This window comes from Grampus griseus (assembly GCF_964374135.1).
Source record: "Grampus griseus genome assembly, chromosome: 5".
Taxonomy (NCBI): domain Eukaryota; kingdom Metazoa; phylum Chordata; class Mammalia; order Artiodactyla; family Delphinidae; genus Grampus; species Grampus griseus.
Window position 1 is genome coordinate 54,439,757 of NC_138998.1, and position 23,035 is coordinate 54,462,791.

Consider the following 23,035-nt stretch of genomic DNA (forward strand, 5'->3'; position numbering starts at 1 on the left):
TCATTTCATTACAAATTACAAAAATGGTGTTTGAACAGTGAAAGCCAAACCACTTGTTACAAATATTTGCCTGAGATGATTCCAACATATTTGAAAGAGTCAGAGAGTTAAACCATGCAGTAACACATAGCTTTAAAATGGCAGTCCAGACATTAAGGAAACATACAAAGTTCAACAGTTTGGACTGGTACAAATTTCAAATGCATAAAAAGTTATTTTGAGAATATTAAAATAATTTGAGGCCTATTTACTTTATGAAAGTACTCACCTGACTCTTGCAAGTATCTATATACCAAGAAGTTGACCTCATCACTGCTTATACTCATCTTTATTCCCACTTAAACCATGAGGTCACAACACAGGATATAACCCTAAAAATAAAACAAAGTTAATTAAGTATTTTCTCAATAAAATATTTTAAACAAAATGTAAACAATGTTGTAAAAACCATATGATTTTATTAAATAATATAAAATGAAGGTTAGATATTGCCTATTAATAAATCCTAACAAATATAGTTACTTCCAATAATTAGTAATAGATTATACAACCAAAACACGGCTGGGTCTCTTTTTCTGCAACATATTGGCAAAAATGATTCAAAATTTACAAAAGGGCCTTTGGCATCATATTTTAATGATTATATCAAATAGCATAAAAAGTCATTCCTTTTTTCTCCTTAACTGTAAAAAAAACAGTATATTTTAAGAATCAGAATATTACTTAGGAAAAGACTGATTTTAGACTACTGGAAGAGGGATGAGCCATCCATGCTGGTTTTGTCTACATAATTCAGTAGAATGTGAAGTCTCTAACTTCTCAACATCTAATCTGCAATGTTCAAGCTCCAAAAAGCTCTAGGAATGCATACGGCAGAGAGGTTAGAGTACAGTTCTGAAAACTCAAATGATATTCTCAGAAGGAGGGAAAGAAGGAAACTGAGACATAACTTAAATATGTCCTAATTATATTTATCCGTTCTCATGTCACAGAAGGGATTTAAAGAAAAGGTCAGCAAACTTTTCCTGTACAGAGCCCAACAGTAAATACGTTAGGCTTTGGCAGTCATATAGTCACTGTTACAACTACTCAATCTGCAGTTGTAGTGCAAAACCAGAAACCATGTTCCAATAAAACTTCATTTAGCAACACTAAAATCTGAATTTCATGTGACACTGTTGTGTCATAAAATATTTTTCTTTTGATTTCTTTTTCAGCACTTATTTAAAAACCTTTTTTAGTTTGTGGTCCTTATAAAAGGTTAGTGGGCCAGATTTGGCCCACAGACTATAGCTTCTTGGTCCCTTGTTTAAAAAAAGGATATATTGACATCTATTCAGTATAAAAGGGTAACTAATCATTGGCCTATGCTGATTGTTCTGCCGCATCATGAATCTCTTACGATGCAGGGTTAAGAGTATATTTAAAAATCACAAATTAATAAGCACTTGAGCAGGCTACTATGTGACAGGAACTGCTACTGCTGTAAATTATGGAAAACCTGGTGACTAAACACTCATCGAGCTTATCTCAGAAAAAAAGAAAGACAAACAAGGAGGTAATAACAATTCCCCCTTGGAAATACACAGAGGAAGCCCTAACCAATCTTAGTAGTCTGGAAATACATCTCCAGTACTAGAGTACAGTTCTGAAAACTCAAATGATATTCTCAGAAGGAGGGAAAGAAGGAAACTGAAACATAACTTAAATATGTCCTAATTATATTTATCCGTTCTCATGTCACAGAAGGGATTTAAAGAAAAGGTCAGCAAACTTTTCCTGTTCAGAGCCCAACAGCAGACCTGAAAGATAGATGGGAGGAGAATGAGAACATGAATATTTGGGGAGGAAGGCAAGGAACAGAAGCAATCCAGTGAGCAGCAACAGTCGGTGGAAGGGCTGGGGGAAGAAAAGAAAGAAAACATGAAGCAAGGCTTGAGAGGGGCCTTGAAACCATCACTTAAGAGAAAATTAATGCCCTAAAAGGTTTTAAGCAGGGAGGAGGAATGACCACATTTACATTTTAAAAAGATCATCCAGAATTCTAATACGAAGAACAGACTAGAAGGAAAGGTAGCCAAGTTAGGAGGGTGCTGGAGTAACCTAAAAACCTGGACTGTGGCATTAGAGCTGAAGAGAAATACTAGGATTCCAAAGATATTTAGGAAGCAGACTCAAGGGTGATTGACTGGACACAGAGTTCAGGAAAAGGGAAGAATCTTTTAGGACATCTGGATGAGTAGTACTTCATTTACTGAGATGAGAAACCATGGAGGAAAAGTAATGACCACCTTCATGTGAAGAAAAATGCACCTCACCCCCGCCCCGATTTAACTCAAATACTATAATTAATCACCTGAATGTGATACACATATGCATGACACTTAACAGAATGATAAAGGTAAATACTCCTATAATTGTGGCTCAAGACTCCTTGTCTAGATGTCCCTGTGGCACAGCAGATGATCTGTGCTCTGGAGGACATCTTGCTCAATTCTATCCTGACCCACAGTAATGTGTAATAATGTGCTCGGCACACGTAGTAGGTACTCAATAGTCAATTTTGAAAGCCTGTTGACTGAATGATTTAAAAAATAAAACCACACCACCCATTTTATCATTGTAAGAAATTAAATCACAACTTGACCAATCATAGGTATCTGTTTGTCAGGGGAACAATGAGTCACTGCTTGATGAAGAGGATTTCCCAAAATGAGATTGGTTAAGTGGAATTCTAGTAAAAGACTGGTAAAGAAAACAGAGTAAGTATTCTTTTTCTCTAATATATCATTCAGTCCAATATTCAAATAACAAATAATGGCACTGAAGTACCTATGTAAAAATTTTCAACAAGGCCTGGTTCCAGTAAGCAAAGGTCACCAAAATGTCCCAACTTAAAGCAGTGATCATGGGTGCTTCTGCATCACCTAATATATTCCAGGGCAAAGAAAAACACAAGTCAAAATGATATAGATTATTATCTATAAAAATTCCCATAATAAATACATATTATTGGTGGTATATTTTTTAAAGTCAACAAGAAACACTAAACAAGAAGAACAGGAAAGTTCTTATCTGTTCAAATTGCTATGAATGGGTTTATTACATTGATCATGGTACCAGATTAGTTTCTGTAACCAAAAGTTACAGAACCAAATTTTTTTTTAAAGGGAAAAGGGTAAATTGTTCAAATTTCAAAAGGGTTATTCTAGCTCTAGTCCTACTTCAGCTAGCTCTTATATTCCTGGAGAGAAAGAACATTATTGTTTTCCCTTATACCAAGTATATCCCTAGGATGGACAAAAGCACTGTGCTAAGAGCTAGGAATAGATAGATGAAATAAAGTGTCCCAAGCCTTGCAGAATTGACAGTTTTTCAGTGAAGAGAAACATACAAACAAATGTGTCCTTGGAAAGAGAAAAAAAAAAAAACCCAGCAAAGTCAATGCAATCCTGCATTAAAAGTTTCAGTCACAGTAGCAATAAAATTACATAGACTCTGTAAAGACCTGAGTTTATCCACTTTCAAAGACACTCATTCTAGAATATGCTTTCCTATGAAACTGGTCTGTTTAAATTCTAACATCAAAAGGTCACCTGAAAAGAACAGGAAATTAGACAACATTTCATAAACTAACACAACCCTGTAAAGCAGTTATACTCCACTGAACAAACAAACAAACATTAAGACATTCCCTGCTTGAAAACTTCAGTATTCACTTTCAAAACACCTTAAAAAACCTGTATGCCAGAGAGCAAAATTAAAGAAAATGCCACCACTTTCATTAATGGACTCACCATAGCTTTGCAGAACTGGTCCATTTTGATTTGTTTATACATCTATAATATGATGTAGTCTTCATTTGCCCCAGGTGAAGACCAGATACTCATACCAGCTATCACCGATTTTTAGGGTGCACATAAAAACCTTACCACTGTACTTCCTCCATCGTGGTATCTTTCAGAACAACTACCCTTAAACAAGGTCACAAAACAACAGTGAGACACTCATCCAATCTTTACCCTATACCAAAGAGGTCCAGCCCTCAATGTCACGCCTGGTAGAGGTTACTATGTGTAAAATAAGTCCTGCCCTCAAGGAGCTGATGGACTCTTAAACAAGATATCCAAAATAAACCAAAACGTCCTAAAATCACAAAGCATTTTATTTGTATATTCTGCTGGATCATACCTATTCATCCTTAAATAGTAAATGACTGAGTTCTAAAAAAAAAAAAAAATTAAATACCTTTGTACTTTCCTAAGTCTCAGAAACAGCTTGTAAAATCATAAAAGCTTTTATTCAAAACTTCCATCAGTTACAGGCAATCAATTACTTAATTCAAGACCCACTGCTATATTAAAGTAGCCAGAAGTAAAACCAAAAATTACAATCTTAACCAATATTTAGCCAAGTGTTTATATTTAAAAGCACACTTAATATTTTAAATGTTTAGTATGAAATATTTTACTTCAAGACTTTATAGACAACAATCTAGCAAATATTACAAAAACAGGACTGCTGATGCAATTCAGCTACGATTCCTTCAACTGAATATGTACGGCATTTTCAGCACCACAAAACTGAGTTCAGCATTCACAAACTGGATGATAACTGCTCCAAGTATTAACCATCTCCTCGTTTGTTCTTCCACACATCTAGCACATTTCTGCCTTTGGCCTCAAATAGGACAGATACTATATTCTTTTCTGATACCATTTCTGGAGCATACCAGAGCCCAACTATTATCCTAAATCACATTATTTTAAATTTACAAGATTGAAAAAACAGTAAAACTTATGGACAGAGAGAAAAAAAAAACAATAAAGATATTCTTAAATCTCCTGCTTACAACACACTATTTAGAGGTCTGAAAACCTTTGCATTATCCAAAATCAAATGCACGATCAAAATTTCTTTATCTTACAAAAATAATTTAGTCCAAAATGTACAGTGGTGGCATAGTATCCCATAACAGACACATTAGTTTCACTTTTGCTTTGTTCAACATTTAGATGATTCTAAATTTTCACTATTCTAAGACTCCTATAAGACTATTTATGCTTAAAGTTGTTTTTTCTTCCATTTCTTTTTGGTAGGTGTACATTTATGAATAGTCCTCTAGATCAGGAAAAGTCCCTACAAGTAAATTACTGGACAAAGGGAATAGCTAAATAGCTATTGTGATTCTTAATGAATACCAACAAATTAGATCCACTCAAAAGACAACCAATTCAGGACCCCTCAAGCTGAAACATTAGGAAAATGTTCAACTTAACCAATAATAAACAACAACAGCAACAACAATAACATGTTGGTCATAACATTAGCAAACAGTTAAAAATAATACTCAATATTATCAAGATTGGTGACAAAAGAGAAACTGTATCTTTAAATACAGTATCTACAACTACTGGCCATAGCTGTCTAATAGTTGAAAAAAAGAGCAACAATATTAAAAGCTGCTAAAAGAACTCTGATGTTAAAATAACAGTTGTTTTAATATTGACAAATAATTATCAAACAATGTAACCCTGGACATGTTGGGATACCCTTCCAAATAAACATTAATGACCCACAGGGGCCCAAGGTGATTGATATGTTGGGAGTCCATCTAGCAGAAAGAATGACTCAGGCTTCTCTGGAACTCAGCAGCTGAGACATGGGGTGACCATAATTCGCAAGATGAAGAAAACTGTGGCTTGCCTCTTGTAGCATTCACTGACACTATCTGCGAAAGACAGTACTACTTTACTACTACTGCCTTCCATTTGGAGACCTATTCCATTCTCAGCCCTGTGGTTTAAATGGGATGGACCTCCTGGTCCAAAGGAAGGCATTTATTTGCTTAAGCCAACCAGCAAATCATATCTTTGGTTTAGGGCTGACATTCCTCCTCCACAGACTCACACCATACCCCACGTGTCCCAACTCAATCACTCCCAGTAAGTGAAACATTAGAAGACGTGTGCTGGTTTCTATGAAAGTCAACCTCCTCCTTTCACAGGAGTGGGCAGGCAACAAGGGCACTCTGTGAAGCCTGGGATGAATGTGCATCACTGAGGTTAGAACAGAGCTATCAGAGAGAAAGAGAAGGAGGGCAGAGCAGAGACAAGAGAAACTGTGTCCTTGATGACATTGAATATCTATTGTGCAACTGGATCAAATACTATCTGAAGTTAATTTACCACAGTATTTTGAAGAAGTCAAAAATGAATTTTACTGTATAATCCAGTGAAGATTTGTCAGTTGCAACCTAAAGAGAGCAGACAACCCAAGAAATGTTTTAAAACAAGAAAGTGACTAAAGTCAGTGACAGACTATATTTGGAGAGATAAGGAGTGGAGAGGGGGGGTGGGAATCCAAAAATTCCCAGTTGCTCCCAGACTAGAAAGTGAAAAGACTTACTATAGAAATGGACTGCCTAGAGAGCACAGGCCTCTGGGGAGTCACACTTTATATGTGTTAAACTAGAGGTAAAACAGGACATCCCAGCAGAAATGCTCCAGAGTATAATATTACAATTCACTGCTCATGGAAAGCGGTACCTCTGGTTCTGTTCCCTTCACACAGGAAGGTCAAACTTCCAGTTACTTGTATTACTTTGGGGTGACAAACCAACCCAAACAAATGCTGACCAGACACATTTGTGAGGATGGGGCAATGACAAGTGAAAAGTAAACACTACAATGGTGATGAATTAACAAAGCCTATGGGGGGAAAACGCACTAAAGCACTACTTTTCTGACAGATTTATTTTATTCACTCGTTTAAAACTGGATGAGCACTTCCAATGTGTAAGGCACTATGACAGGTGCTAGAGACATGGCTACCCAATGCCAGGACCAGATCTTGCTGGGAAGATAGAGAACAATTAACTCCAACTTAGATAAGAAAAAATACAGAAAATTATGAAAGCATACACCCTGAGGCTGGGGGTGCAGACAGGTGAAGGATGTAAAATGTGGGTGGCTTACAGGTTTCTGTAATAGGCACAGTGTTGGAAGAACTAATTTTCCTTTTAATTCAAAATGTCTGCAGCACACCAAGTTGCCTTTGCTCCCATCTGTGTGTACACTGCTTCTCATTAATTTGATAAGGAAAATGCAACAGGAGACTATTTGCATTTATTGAGTAGCTGCTACGTGCTATGTATGGGGCTAGGTCACATACACATTATATAATTTCCTCTTCAGTGTTATATTCCTCATTTTAACGCAATAGCACCGACACATGAGAATTACACGTCTATATACAGATCTGGGCATTCAGAAATGTTACTCAAATACTATACTGACTCTCCTCAGAGAAGAAGAAAAAAGTATGGAATGTATAATGTAAAAGAATGTAATAACTATAAAAAGAATCAAAATTCTTAGCACTAGGAGGTCCTAGGAAGTTGCTAATTCCAAGCCATGACATATGTTGCCAAGGATATATGTACGGCACAGGTTATCACTACACAGCTTACATGGACCTTGATATGACTGGCAGTCCTAAATGGTCAGCCACCACTACAGTCACAAACAAACTGCTTATAATACCCTGCTAAATAACAGCTTCTAAACTCACAAAGAATCATGTATCAAAATTTGTTGTATATAAATTCTCAATCTGCCTGTGAAGTAAAGTAACAGTTCATCCACTGCCGTGCTATCTCCATGGGTCATCATAGGAAATTGTCAAATTGTCTTGTTAAAACCATGACACACTGCAAAAATACCAAACTAGGACAACTAACAACAACAACAAAACAAAGTGTATGGAAGGGAAATGAAATAGAGTGAGGAAAGAAATTAAATCAATTTATGCATTAGCTAAGTTACTGGTGGTTATTACCATCTCACGGCTGAACTGTACCCCTCTAGAATTCATACGTTGAAGGCCAACCTCCAGTATCTTAGAATATGACTTTATTTGGAGATGGGGTCTTTTAAGAGGTGATTATGTTAAAATGAAGCCATTAGGGTAAACCTTTAATAATGTGAATATAACTCAACGTGACTGTTGTCCTTTTAAGAGGAGGAAGAGACACGAGGAATGCATGTGCACCGAGGAAAGGCCCTGTGAGGAGGCAAGGAGAAGGCGGCCGCCTGCAAGTCAAGGAGAGGCTTCAGGAGACACCAAACCTGCCGGCACCTTGATCTTGGATGCCCAGCTTCCAGAACTGCGAGGAAATAAAATTCTGTTGTTTTATAAGCTACCCAGTCTGGGGTACTGTGTTATGGTAGCCCTAGTAAACTGATACATACCTATCATCACAAATTCTGTAAAACTCTGATCATTCACTGGAGAACTTTAAAATTACCAATGTTAAGTTCACGATTGCTAGGCTCTGCCTTTCTGAAAATTTGCCTCTGTCTTTAGGAACCTATCCTGTCCTGTAATTGTCAAAGATGACATTAACAGGATGCATTAACACTTCATAATCCTCTTCCCCACAGTACCCGCTTGTCTCCTCCACCCACTCCCCATGCAACACTCTCATGAACAGCACAAAAAAACTGCATTATGCTTAATTCCCCACTACATTAAAAACAGTAATTAAAATCCTACTAATGTTAGGTAATAACACTTTTGTGTACATAAAATATGGTACAACGAAGGAAGGTGTATTCTGAGACTTAGTTCTGAAGTCTTTAGCAATATAGCTTAAAATGTGTATAAGGTACATTCTGAACTTTTGCAATGTTAAATTAAGATTTCACAAAATTGTATTACACTAAATGAAATCATGTTTACAAAACTTACTTTTGTAAATCATAAAATGCAACAAATCAGGATTTAGAAACACATAATCTCAAGAAAAAACATTAAGCTCTAACTGAAATATGTATTTCAGCGTATTTTAATACTAACCAAATTTAAAACAAAATATAAAACCCAGTACAATAAAACCAAATCATTTGACTGATTTCTTAAAGCATTAATGACAACAGCAGACATACATTTCATAGAGCATTAGCCCTGGACTACAACCATGGTTTATTTGTCAGACATTTTAAGGATGTCTTTTCATGGATGCCTGTAACATTAAGTCCAAAGAGAAGCACAGTAGTGCATTTCCTTAAAACAAACAAAAATTCTACCACTCTTGACATTAGGATAAATGCTGAATTTAAACTATTATTTTTAAAGACCCAATCTTATGAGATAATTTTTACTCATACTATTAAAAAGGAGAAAATATCCTTTTAAAATAATTAGTTCTGTATCTCATTTTTTATGTAAGTTTTTTAAGGGTATCTTTAATAATGAGAATATAATGTCCTAGTGAAAAAGTCTATAGTACCCACCCCCACCCAAGAGAAACAAATACAATTAAAAAAAAAATAGGTGGACAAGATAGTTTGTGAAGGGAGACTAGCAAGCACTAGCACTGACTTTTACCTTCCAATTTGGGCACATGAGCATCTTTCAGATAATTTTACTAAGAGTGTACCTGGCAATATGTATATTTTACATAAATGTTGATTTCTTATTTTTTTTAACACGGGCATACCTCGTTTTATTGTCCTGAAGTGTTTTGGTTTTTTTTTTTTTTTTTTTACAAACTGAAGGTCTGTGGCAACCCTGCATTGTCAAAATGATGGTATTTATTAGCAATAAAGTATTTTTTAAATTAAGGTATGTATCTGTTAAGACATAATGCTATTATCACACACTTAATGGACTAAGGTATTGTATAAAGGTAAATTTTATATGCACCGGGAAACCAAAAAATTCACGTGACTCGTTTTATTATAGTGGTCTGACCGAACCTGCAGTATCTCTGAAGTATGGCTGTAGTTGTAGGCAATTTTTGTGCTGTTAGAATTTTTTCTTTTGGTTGTTGTTGCTTTGTTTGTTTTGTTATCAGATTAATGGTCAACAATGTTGGTGAATCTTAAGAATTTAAAGCATAACTGAGAAGGGATAAACTTCTAAATTGCTTTTCCTTTCCTTTTCCATTGGAATCCAGAGCTCTCGTGTAAATTAAAGATAACATGAGAGACAAATAAGATCTCAGGTATCCTGTATGATTTTAGACAAATCTTCTGGGCCTGTTTCCTCATCTAGAAAATGAGGAAAGTGAAGCAGACAGTAGTCTCTTTCACTTTTAAACTTCAATGATTTGAGTCAGTACAAGTACACAGAGTATTACATGTAAATCTTGCCGGCTAAGAGAGTACCAGATCACACAGTGATTTTTAATAAAGCATTTTGTAATAGGCTTACAAGTGCATGAGAGGATTTTTAAAACTGTCAGACCTCAGATGGACATCTCCAGGAATTAGGAAAAGGGAAAATAAATGAGTCCACCTCATTAAGAAATATTTAAGAACTTATTATGCATAATGCTTATTAGGACCAGCTATCCTTTATAAATACTGACTTATATAAAAGCATAGGCAAAAGGTATATCAAACCAATTTTTCATTAGCAACTGAGACTTCTAATGTCAATCATTTGATTCAACTGTGATCTATTTCAGGGGTTTACAAAGTCTGGCCTGTGTGTAAATTCCAACCCATCACCCATTTTTGTTTAGCCCACAATACCTTGTGGTTTTCACAAAACAATGAACTGTTTTTACAGAACATGATTTGATGATAGGGAACACTAACTTTGAATCCCAATTAAGCAATTTTAAGAGTCTCAGCAAAGCTCTCTAGACTGAGAAGAGTAAACTAGCATGCATTATGGGATGAGTCAACTTTAAAGTTCAACTGACACTCGCTACAGCTCTCTTTCTTTTTATACCCAAAAAGCCTCTGATGAGCTGCTTCACAGTCCACAAGTGTGGATTTCAACTTCCCAAACATATAAAAAAGTGGTCGTTCACACAGATGTCTTCTAAAATCCCTTTAAAATATAAAACTATATGATTCAAGGATGGATTCAATAAACATGTGTTAAATGATTGAATAAATTATAGTCAAGGTATGCTGACAGCGGAATAAAGAAGGACAAGAAATTAAAACACTAAGGAAACAGAAGATAGGCCATAGTTCTGGTCTTTTTCAACTATTAAGCAGTAATTAGTCATTCCCAGTCAGTTTGGGAAGGAAAAGTCTGGAAATGAAAAGTCAGGTAAGAAAATAAAAATCAAGACCCTAGTCCCCTCCCAGTAGCAAGAAAAGCTCTGAGTTTGTGGGAATGGGAACCAATATAAGAATGGTAACAGGATTTTCTCAGTTTAAAAACTTACTATTCTGGCTTTGGAACAGAAATGTTACAAGGACCTGTAAGACTGGAATGCAGCTAAAACTTTAAGACGACAGTCACCTGAATGAATGGATACTTGGCTTAAAACTGAGATATCGCAGGCAAAATAAACAGAATAAGGTACCAGGTGTAACAAACTCAAAGAGATGTAAACAAATACTACCTATAACAGTATTTATGAAACAATTTATTGAATAAGGAATAGATATTCTTTGGTTCCTCAAAAGAAAAAAAGACTAAGTAAATAAAAACTAAGACTACTAAGCCCTAAGTGAATCAAAACAAGTGTCCACGGACTGGTTATACCAATACGTGGTAAATTCTTTGGGAGAGCAATAGTAAAAATGTGCAGAAGATTGTTCTGGTAGCAGAGATGTATGATTAATATAGATCAGGTGTCCAAGTATGGGAAAAAGATGTAAAGAGATCACATTCATCCCAATGGGCAATACATGCTTGTTCAAATCAAGAGAAGATGATGTAAAACCAAGTTTAAAACTCAGCAGACTGATACACACACACACCCCCCACAACACACACACAACCCAGCTATGAGTAAATCTTGAAGACAAAAGGCAAAAGAAAATGGAGTAGAAATTGCTGATATATATGAATTGAGGTAGGCTTCCAAAGTTTTATTGAAAAAGGTGGAGTGAGAAGGGATTCCACCATGAAAACCTCATAGGTCAATCTCGCAGGGTAAGAGAAAATAGTAGAACTATCCTGTAAGATTTTCTGTTTAAAAAACAGACAGACAAGAAACACAACAGAGAAACAAATCAAGTACATCACTCCATAACCACACGGGGAGAAGGGTCTCCTGTGTCCATCCTTTGTAAGTACTCTACCTAGTCAGGTTATATAGACTTTATAACTGCAAAGACAGACTTTTAATAGTATCTCATTAAAAGATGCTTCTTTCTGTTTCATAGTACATGTACTTCAACGGCTAACACTATTCAAAGTGCTCAAAACTAAAACCCAGATTCATTATCTTTGTCATGCCCATGACAAAGTTTGATTATTTTATTTAGTACAGAAATGAGGTCTGTAGACCCCTGGGGTCCCAAGACTTTTTAAGGGGTCCTAAAGATCAAAATTATTTTTACAGTAATATAAAATATTGTTATAAAATATGCTTTTTTCATTGAATTTATGTTTACACTGATATTACAAATCAATAGTTGGTAAAACTGCTCACACCTTAGTAGGAATCAAGGCACTAACACCTTACAGTATTAGTAGTCATTATACTATTCACCACCAGGCACTTAAAAAAAAAACTCACAAAAATTCTTCACTGAGAGGTTCCTTGATGAAGGAGGAAAAACACTTTATTAAAATCTTAACCCTGAAATTACACCTTTTCAATATCCTCTGTAACAAAAAGTACACATACAGTATTTCTGTTGCACACTAAAATGACGGTTGTCTCAAAGAAAAGCACTGTGAAAATGTTTGAATTGCAAGCTGAACTAGCTACTTTTTTCATGGAACACCATTTTTACTTCAAACAACTCACAAAGTATGGTTTTTCAGATTGAGAATTTGGCAGACATTTTCTTGCAAATAAACAAAGTGAATCTGTCACTTTTAAGAAAACAACTAACAATATTTGTTGGCAAGAATAAAACTTAAGCTTTTAAGAGATAATTAGGATTTGGAAAATTTATCAGCCACCATGAGCTTGAGAGCTTCCTGATACTACTCCAAAATTTCTGTGATGAGATCAGTGGGGATGTTAATGACTCTGGTTTTTTCTATTGTGTAATGAACATTTGGAAGATTTGTATAACTCAGTGAACAAATATTTTCCCAATGACTAGCATAAGGTTATGCATGAGGAAAACAATCTATTCAAAGTTCAAGAGAGACTAATGGATTTTAATATAACAGAATACAAAATGTTCATTGATACACTTTCAGAACTTGCACTGCACCTAACCCTTAAGAAACTATCCACTTGTTGAGATTTGGTGTAGTAGCAAAGAACATCCAAATTTATTTGAAAAATGAATTTTTATTTTGATTTAAAAAAATTACATCTATCTATCCTCGAAAGGCCATTAAATTTCCACTGTAACAATGTATCTCAACATGTGAATGCAGAAGCAGATGTGAGAACCCAGATGTCTTCTATTAAACCAGAGATTAAACAGGGACTTCCAAAAATTTAAAACAACGCCACTCTTCTCATGGAAAATTTTTGTCTTGAAAATCATTTTCCGTAAAACATATTATGTGTGTTAACATGTTATAGGTAGGTTTGTTACTGTTATATTAAAATGCATTAGTACTATAAAACTTCACAGTGTTAATTTCTGATGCAGCATATATTGATAGCTATAACCCATTTAAAGAAAATTTTTCTAGAGTCATTAATAAATTAAGAATGTAATGAGGTACTATGTCTAAAATGTTTTAGACCTGCTAGTATAAAAACTGATTCCCTCTTGGCAATATTGGTGCTAATGTTTTCTGGAAAAATTCAAGAGTTTCCCTGGGGAAATAGACCTCTTATGCCACAATATTGTTCATACTATAATATGACCTAAATCATGAGTGGTATGATTTCTGTTATGTTCATATTGGAATTACATTAGGTATCCTGTAAATTTATACCTAATAAACAAAAAAGGTACTTAAAAGCCATAAACATCTTCATGTAAAAGTTCTAGTTTTGATAAAACATATGGAATCTATTAACTAAAATACGGAGGAGTGAAAATTATACATTTTCTGAGACTACACCTATAAGTGAACTTCTTTCCAGATACACCCGCTTGTGTGTAAATTTCAATAATTTGACTGAAATTCAGTTTCTCTGTCCTTCATTCAACAAACATTTACTGAGTGCTAATATAAGCCTGGCACTGTTCTAGGCCCTGAATGCTGCAATACAGAAATCCATTAATACAAAGAATGATATTGTACAGAATAGTCTTCACAGCCAAATTCCAGGCTGCATCCCATATTTTTATCAAATTCCTTCACAAAAAGCAGTGAAACGGTGTGGAGGCTGTGGTAAAGGAGCACTGCCCCCGTGACAGTTTCTCCTCCAATGGTGTGGATTCCCACTATCCTGCATGTCTGCCCAGCCTCACATCTGTGTTAAGTGGCAGGTTCCAAAGGGCTTCAATCCCTTCCCCAACAACTGAAACATGAAGCTGGTCTCTGTCTTGCAGCCTTTGTTTCCTAAAGAGAATACATTCAACACTGCAAACAATGGCAGCCTTCTTCACCATATACATGGAAACAAATAATGCAGGGCCTTGGCACTACAGAATCAATTAAATCATATACTCCATCTGTTAGCTACATGAGAAATAAAAGGAGACAGCTAGCTGAGCAACAAATCTGCAATTATTTATAGTCAGATTTCCAGGCTATACATGGTACAAATTCCATACCTGCCTCTCTGCACTGTGAGGACACAAAAGAAAGACGCAGAGGAGATGTGGGGAGTGGAGATCCTGCAAACAGAGGCACATCTGTGTTTAATAACGGCAAGTAACTAATCCACACTCATTTTGCTACTCCTAACCATATCAATAACTGCCGTGGATATATTAGAAGAAATTCAAGCCTAAGCTAATCGGGTTTCCCTTCTTTTTGATATTGTATATAAGCTATTACCACCCTTTTGCCAGGTAGAGAAACCTAGGCCCAGGCAGAATTGCTGGGTAAACACAGCTGTCCCCAGGATCTCCCATCATCCTTTCCCCAGACTAGTCTCCTTTCCGAGCACTCTAATACTTAGCACTCCAGTACTTAGCACTACTCTACCAATGAAACTCTCTGCCTTGACAACTCCCTCCAGCTTCCCCCTGAGCCCCACCTCTGACCCCCTACAATCTAAAACCAGCTGAGCCCCTGCCCTCCTCAATCGGTAGTTGTACTCTAGGTTTTCTACACTAGGTCCCCAACCAACACAGCCAACAAATACATTTCATCCCTTAAAGTTAGGTAGATGACAACCTTAACAATCTGATGTAACAAAATGTCAATGAATAATAATGGCTTGATGTCCTGCTTTCCAAGGAACTTATAACAAATGCATAAATTACATTACCTTAACTCAGTGTTTCTCAAATTTGAGTAATACCAAGTACCTTCTATAAGAAAACAAAGTAACACACTAGTCCCAAGAGTTGGTTTGTATATTTTATTGTTACTAACATATAAATATAAATAAAAACACTAGGCATGGTCCTCATCTGAAAGCACTTCCAACTATAAAATGAAAAAAAAAAACTACCTATCAATACCAAGGTACTGGGCTTCCCTGGTGGCGCAGTGGTTAAGAATCCACCTGCCAATACAGGGGACACACATTCAAGCCCTGGGGTTCGGGAAGATCCCACATGTCGCAGAGCAACTAAGCCCGTGCACCACAACTACTGAGCGCCTGCGCTCTAGAGCCCGTGAGCCACAACTACTGAAGCCCGCGCACCTAGAGCCCATGCTCTGCAACTAGAGAAGCCACTGCAATAAGAAGCCTGCGCACTGCAACAAAAGAGTAGTCCCTGCTCGCCACAACTAGAGAAAGCCCGCGCACAGCAACAAAGACCCAACTCAGCCAAAATTAAAAAAGAAAATTAAAAAAAATAAAATACCAAGGTACTTTATGTACAATGTCTACTACAGGATTAAAATAAACACAAATGGTCTTACTTTGTTACAAAGTGGCCACCCAGATGATCTAAAATGTGTTATGTATATTATTTTATTTTTAGACTACCACATGGACAAAAAAGTTTTTAATTTCTCACGGAGAAATTACTAACCCAGAATATATCTATAGATGTTGGATGTTACTCACTTTGTGATCTAACAACGTGAAAAAAATGATATAAAGTGGGAGACCTGAAGACAAAAAGAAATATTCGAGGAGGTGGATGTTTTCAGGTCCTTCAATTTATCATTCCTAATATAATCTTGTAGGAAATGGTCAATAATGATTTGAATAATTATACTACTTGTATAATTCATGAAATACAAGTCTATTTCAACACAAATTTAAGTTATTTTTTCATTTACTTGCAACTTATGTAACACTAATATAATTCAACCTTCAAAAGCAGATATACATATATGACTTAGAAAAATTTTAAATGTATTTGATGTTTTAATACAAATAGACATCTTAGAACAACTTTATAAATAATTCATCATATATGAAGATGAATATAATCACATGCCTAACCAGCTGGCAAGAACAGAATAGAATACAACATTAAAAAAAAAATCATGACAGGCCAAGGCACAATCAAATTTGGTGGGGGGAGGGGGAAGTGTATTACTTAGAGGCTAATCAAAACTGCATGCGCAGAGGGACCTGGGAGAATATATGACTAAGCTAGAAGGTTTAGCCCCATGGTTCTTCAAAATTTGCTGCACATTAAATCATCTGGGGAACTTTTAAAAAGCCTGCTGTCCATGTAGCATCCCATACTTATTAAACCACAATCTCTGGAGGTGGGAGCCAGATAGCAATATTTTTAAAAGATTTCCAGGTGAATACAGGGCAGAGCAAAGTTTGGGAAGTCCTGTTTACTCAACTGAAAGCACTCTGATATCTTCCCTTGCCTCTTCCAGTTTTGGGTAGTAGCCCCAGCCATTCCTTGACCTGTGGCAACCCAATCCCTGTCTCCATCTTCGCATGGCCATCTTCCCACTGTGTCTGTGTCTTCACATACCACATGCCCTTCTCCTAGGTGCGTGTTCAAGTTTCCCTCTTTTTATAAGAACATCAGTCACAGTGGAAAAAGGACCCACCCTAATGACCTCATCTTAATTACATCTGCAAAAATCTTATTTCCAGATAAGGTCACATTCACAAGTACCAGGGGTTACAACTTCAACATATCTTTGAGGGGACATAATTCAACTCATACACTTAAGTTTCAAAACTCCCCTAACAAATCAACTATAAAATTTAGTGGTATGCAGTTAAACAAAGAACTCCAGCTTAGAGAGAACTAACTCAACTATGTTGCACCTTTTCAGAGCTTGAAAGGACAACAGATTTGAAGGTACTTTAAACAGAGCATCCTTCCTCTTTCATCTCCTCAGCAGCAAACTACTCCATTACTAAACTATAAAGGTTAAAAGAATAAACTACTCTCAAGCTAGTTTCTTCTAGCCTTGACTGCCAAACTTCTATTTTAAGGCACACCTTTAGCAAAGTCCAAAATTCTTTAGCCTGACAATAAAGTCCCTTCTGATATAGTAACCTAAAGGTATAGCTTATATTTCTTCCAATACCCTTACAATCAAGCCAAACTGGACAGCATTGTCAAACTACATCACTGTACTAGTTTCCTAGTGCTGCCATAACAAAGTACCACAGATAAGGTGGCGTACAGCAGAAATTTATTGCCTTACAGTTTTGGAAGTCAGAAGTCCAAACATCAAGGTGTTGGCAGGGCTCCTTCTGAAGGTGCTGAGGAAGGGTCTCTCCTAGCTTCCTTGGCTCCTTGGATGTATTACTCTAGCCACCTTGCCATATCTCCCTGTGGCTCTTCACACTGTTTTTCCTGTGTGTCTGTGTCCAAATTTCCTATTTTTATAAGGACAACAGTCATATTGGATTAGAGCCTACTCTAATAACCTCATTTTAACATAATTATCTCTGTAAAGGCCCTATTTCCAAATAAGGTTATAGTCTGAGGTACTGGGGGTTTGCACTTCAACTAATGAATTTCAGAAGACACAATTCAACCTATAACAGTCATTAAGCAGAGAAAGCCCAGGATTAGTAAACAAAGATGCCATCATTTTACCCCTCCAAAAGTGTAGATGGCAGCTGTAAACGAAGGCTAACAAAAAAGCCTTTTCCCCTGACCTTCAGCTATCTCTCTAGCTTGGCTATCAGATAAAATCCCTTTAAAACAAAATTCAGACCAACACTAATTATGTTAACTATGATGGCATCAACATGCATGGAATAATTTAAGTAACTTTATGTCGTCAAATGTATTACTGTTCAGAATTTAATCACTCTTCTCTTTTCCTGCAAGAGTTATTCATCCCCACCGTAACCCTTGGACCCTGGCTATGTGACATAATTTGGCCAACGGAAACTGAGTAGATGAGCTGTCCAATCACAGCTTTAAGAGGTATTAAAAGTATCTGCCAGGGACTTCCCTGGCAGTTCAGTGGTTAAGACTCTGCCTTCCAATGCAGGAGGTGCAGGTTCGATCCCTGGCTGGGGAGCTAAGATCCCACATGCCTCATGGCCAAAATACCAAAACAGAAACAATATTGCAACAAATTCAATAAAGACTTTAAAAGTGGTCCACATCAAAAAAATCTTAAAAAAAAAAAAAAAGTATCTGCCAGTGCTCTTACTCTTTTCTTCTGCCACATGAATGAGCATGTTCTACATGGCGCCTGCTCTGAAAGCCTGGATCCCCAAATGAGAAGACACAGAACAGAGGCACAGCCAACCCACATTATCTACATGCAAAATATTTGGAAAATAAATCTTTATTTTTGTAAACCAGTGAAATTATTTATAATCATAAAGAAAACTAACATACTTTAAAGTAGTATTTTGACTGCATATATCCCTAGAGGATATAACCCAGGGACAAAAAAGAATCACAAAGAAAGTTTAAACTTCTTTCTGTAGTCTTATTATAGTAATTCTTTAGCATTACTAATTTGAATATTTTTATAAATATATATAAAACAAATAAGAAATTATGTTAAATCCATTACAAATCAAAATTTTCAGAAAGGAAAAAAATATATACGAATAGAGAAGCAGTAAAAATCTTTTCATTTTCTCTTCATGGTATAGTACTGTCTGTACGCCTCAAGCTGGCTACACCTGAAAGATATATAGCAATATGCTAGGAAGGATGAGAAGGCAGAGGATGAATGTGTCACATTATCTCAAGGAACAATTTTTCTTGATAATAAATAAGTTTGGTCGTTTTACTTTTATAAAAATCATTTATCTGATGGAACTGCATACAAAAAATTAAAATTATTTTCATGTTTATAATACAGATGTATTTTCAATGAAATTCACACAAATCAAGCTTTAAAACCCTATAGTAATCTTAAATTTGAATTGAAATATAAGCAGGAATTTGTGATTTATTTCTCTTACTAAATACGCATTTCCTTGTTCCAAAAAGGCCTAGCAGCAATTAATGACAACCTAGTAGTTAAAAGCACTCCATGCTTTCATTGTAGTCTCTAAATAAACACTTCTCATAAAAATAGGAATGCTTTGGAGGAAAGACCAATTTCAGGGCTGAAGCAGAAAACCTGGAACATCATGCCATGCAAGAAAGCAAGGAAACAACCGAAGGCCACGTGTGTCACGTCAAAAGGAGACAGGAATCGCAGTGGATTAAAACACCTCAAAAATAGTTCTTAATCCATGAGATTATAAAAATTAAAAATAAACTTCACAGCACTGGTCACCTTGAGAGGGCACCACCAACTCATCAGTCTAAAAACTGACAACTAAAACAACTCAAGCACATACCCTGCTTTTGCTGTGCAAGTTCTAGTTCAGTATCCCAATGCTTGACAAGGAAGAGTCCTTCTTCACAGAATTCCAGCTAATCAATGCAAAAACAATGATATAATTAAAACAACAATTTTCTATCCCTAAGAAAATAAAGAATCTAGGCAACAATCATTAATGGACACTAAGACCACCAGGGGAATATCTGATGTGGAACTTTATAATGGATAGATCAGACTAACAACAACTAAATCCACCAATCAACATCAACACCACCGAAAGTGATACAACCAGATGGTGTATGCCCCATGGTGTGAGGCAGAAGGAAGAAAAGACTTCGTGATCAAAGAATTAAAAGTGAATTTAATCATACCTCAACTAGCACTTTACAGAAGTTACAGGAGGACAGTAGAATGTATTAGTAATACCACAATGATGTGATTAGCCAAATCCAGAATGTGGGGAATTTGACAGGACAAATTTTTTTCTACCAACAGGTGGAAGAGACTGAAATTTAGCAACCAAAAGCAGTGTGCAGACCTTGTTTGGATTCTGTTTAAAAGTAACCATCTGAAAATGTCATTTGGAAGGCAAAAGAAAAATTTTAATTCTCTTTATCTCTTCCAGTTTCTCGTAAGCCTTTCATCTTTTCTAGACCACTGTAACATATGAAGCCTAGCCTTTTCTCCACAGTAATGAATGGGAAGGATAAGGAAATCTATAAGGATGAGGGTAGTGAGTGCAGAGACAATACAATGACTTATTTCATACTCAACATGTATCCTAGTTTTCTGATCCTGATTTGAATATGAAATCCCGGGCTTGACTCTTTCTCTGGATAGTAAACAACTCCAGATAAGATGACTTGGTATAAATTCATCTAGACATATTCCAAGAGTTTTCACCAGACGATCAAATTGCTGATCAATTTTCTGCTTCCCAAGTACAGGTATTAGAATAGCCTTTTTCCTTCAATATGATGCAAAGGCATGCTAGGTGCTCAATAGTTAAAAAAAAAAACAAAAAACTGCACACACACACAAAACAACTGAGCGAGTGAAAGTGCTTTTCTTCTCATTGCTCTCAACCTCATCTCTTTTTTGGAGAAGGAAACACATTTAGGGAAAAGAGAATACTGTCTACACCCAGAGACAACTTCAGAATCAGTTTACTTCAAAAACACCAAGGAATTAGTAGTAAGTTTTCTTACTAGTATAGTAAAACCCCTTGATTACAATCAGATATTTAATCTTATTTTTTAGTTTAAATGCATTTTATTTTTAGACAAACTACATGACGTATTTTTTCTCGAAAGCAATGCCTCAGCTCCAAATAAATCACCGTCAAAACTAACGCAGAGCTCAAGATGACATCAGTCCCATTTCTCTAAGTCCTGGTGTCGTGTGGATGAAAAGGAGCAGCCAGCCAGTTATGATGACAGGTGACAGATCCAAAGTAACTGCCAAATTTGTTACCATTTTTCCATTTCTAGATCATCCTTAAAGAAAATCATATGTGGGGTCACACATCCTCACAATAGTCCAGCAGAGCTACCATGCCATCTAGATTCACGTTTTCACCAATAAAGAACTGACAGTTTTTGAAATTAGCAAGGATGTGTTTGATTTGTTCTGCAGCCCCTGTCATAAAAGGTTTTTTACTCTTTCTGGTCCCTGTCCTCCAAGTTTCCCTTTGGCTGACTTCATGTAATCTTTGATGTACTCCTTGTAGGCTTCTTTTTTGAAGCTGGTTTTCTGCAAGTGATGGTTCATGACAATATCGACACCAGTGATTACTGTGTTCAGTACCTTCACCCTTGGGTCCTTCAGCAGAGGCATTTCCACCAATAAGCGAGTCATCAATGTCACCCTCTGTCCTACTGACCATCATCTCCCTCCACCTCCAGACACAGCCTGTCAGCAACCTCCCGGATCTTGTAGATGTCGGAGAACATCTCATCACGGCTCATGAGGTCCCGGTAGATAATCATAATGGGGACTGGGGGAGATGACGGCGGCACTAGCTTAGTAGGAGCCTGGAGCTCAGAGTGAGCACGGTGTGCTTCAGGGGCAGAGGAAAAGTTAATCTTTGTTTTTAATCTCAATTATGTAACTAAAAACTGCTTTTTGGAGCAGAATTTTCTTATACAATTCTCTGAACAAAAGGAAAAAGAAACATTCTTTCAAAAAAATATGACGTTCTGTTTAGGCCACTGATCTCAAAAACACTCAACCTCAATTAAAATACCTATATAGTTATAAAAAGGGTAATTGTTATGCTAAAAATGTTACATATAAAATATGTTATAATGAAAATGAATATATAAGTTAGAAACAATGAGCATTTGAACTGTCATATAAATTTTTAAGAATTGTTCCCACAAATCATACCTATTTTCACTCTCCTGAAAAGTTTCTCAGCATTTTATAAGTACTCTACTGACCTAAAAGCCCAAAACATAAATTATAATAAATATAACACAAATCAGGAAAAAAGTACTATTTTCTTTGGGCCTGCTGGTATAAAATAACTGTTAACTGATACAACCTATAATATATAAAATATTAAGAATCATAGGCTTTAGAGCTGAAGGGAACAAGAGATTTTTTTCTCCTCCTGGTTTAGGTTGCCCCTATTAATTAAAACCTCAAAACATTTACATGTAAATATACACTCATTTTCTCCTTAAAAAACTGGTTTAAAAAAACCTAAAATGGATGGCTACAGTACTAGATATGAGCAGTATGCAAAACTGAACCCATGAAAATAGTGATTGCAAAACAGACATGAGCGCAGAGCATCTGCTATTATCAAAACTTATACAGAGATTTGGGTTTGGAGAGGAAGAGTGAGAAGATGAAACAAAGAAGAATCTCCATCACTTTTCTCAGTTTCTGGTTACTCGATCAGTTATCACAGGGTTATCTAATATAGGAAAGGTTTTCAACCTATTCACAGCCAGTAGGTAAGAGTCTAGAATTATTTTCCTTTCAATTGTTCTGTATTTAAGAAGCATATTGTGCTGAAACTCAAGACTGCCAGAACTGAAAGAATGCTCCTCCTTTCCATTATGTAATGGAAATGGGTTCACCTCTTTTTTCTGTCCCTCCTTATATTAGTGGTAAAGGAAACTTTCAGGGCAATACTTACAACAATAAAAAAGCAGTTAGAGGTAATAGCAGCAAATGAAAACATTCATTACAAAATTAATTTTTTATTTACATAGACCACTACGCTAAAGAAACCATACTGGATCATACAATGTGTGGGATAGGTTAGATACTTCAAACACTGTGGTGACGCAATTAAATACTCTAGGAATGATAGCTTATTTATGTC

General features: G+C 36.0%; 1 protein-coding gene and 1 pseudogene across 5 annotated transcripts in view; both read right to left on the reverse strand.

The window, feature by feature from the left end:
• TBL1XR1 (TBL1X/Y related 1) overlaps nucleotides 1–23,035 on the reverse strand; it is a 188,013-nt gene that overhangs the window by 42,489 nt on the left and 122,489 nt on the right. For all 4 annotated transcript variants that reach the window (XM_082655442.1, XM_082655444.1, XM_082655443.1 and 1 more), the window contains one exon: nucleotides 269–371. In XM_082655442.1, coding sequence (XP_082511568.1) covers nucleotides 269–326 — 58 coding nt within the window. In that variant the 5' untranslated portion in view covers nucleotides 327–371. The remainder of the gene's footprint in view (nucleotides 1–268; nucleotides 372–23,035) is intronic.
• LOC309822820 (translationally-controlled tumor protein-like) lies at nucleotides 21,058–21,686 on the reverse strand (annotated as a pseudogene). Its single transcript has one exon. The product of its transcript is annotated as a translationally-controlled tumor protein-like (transcript).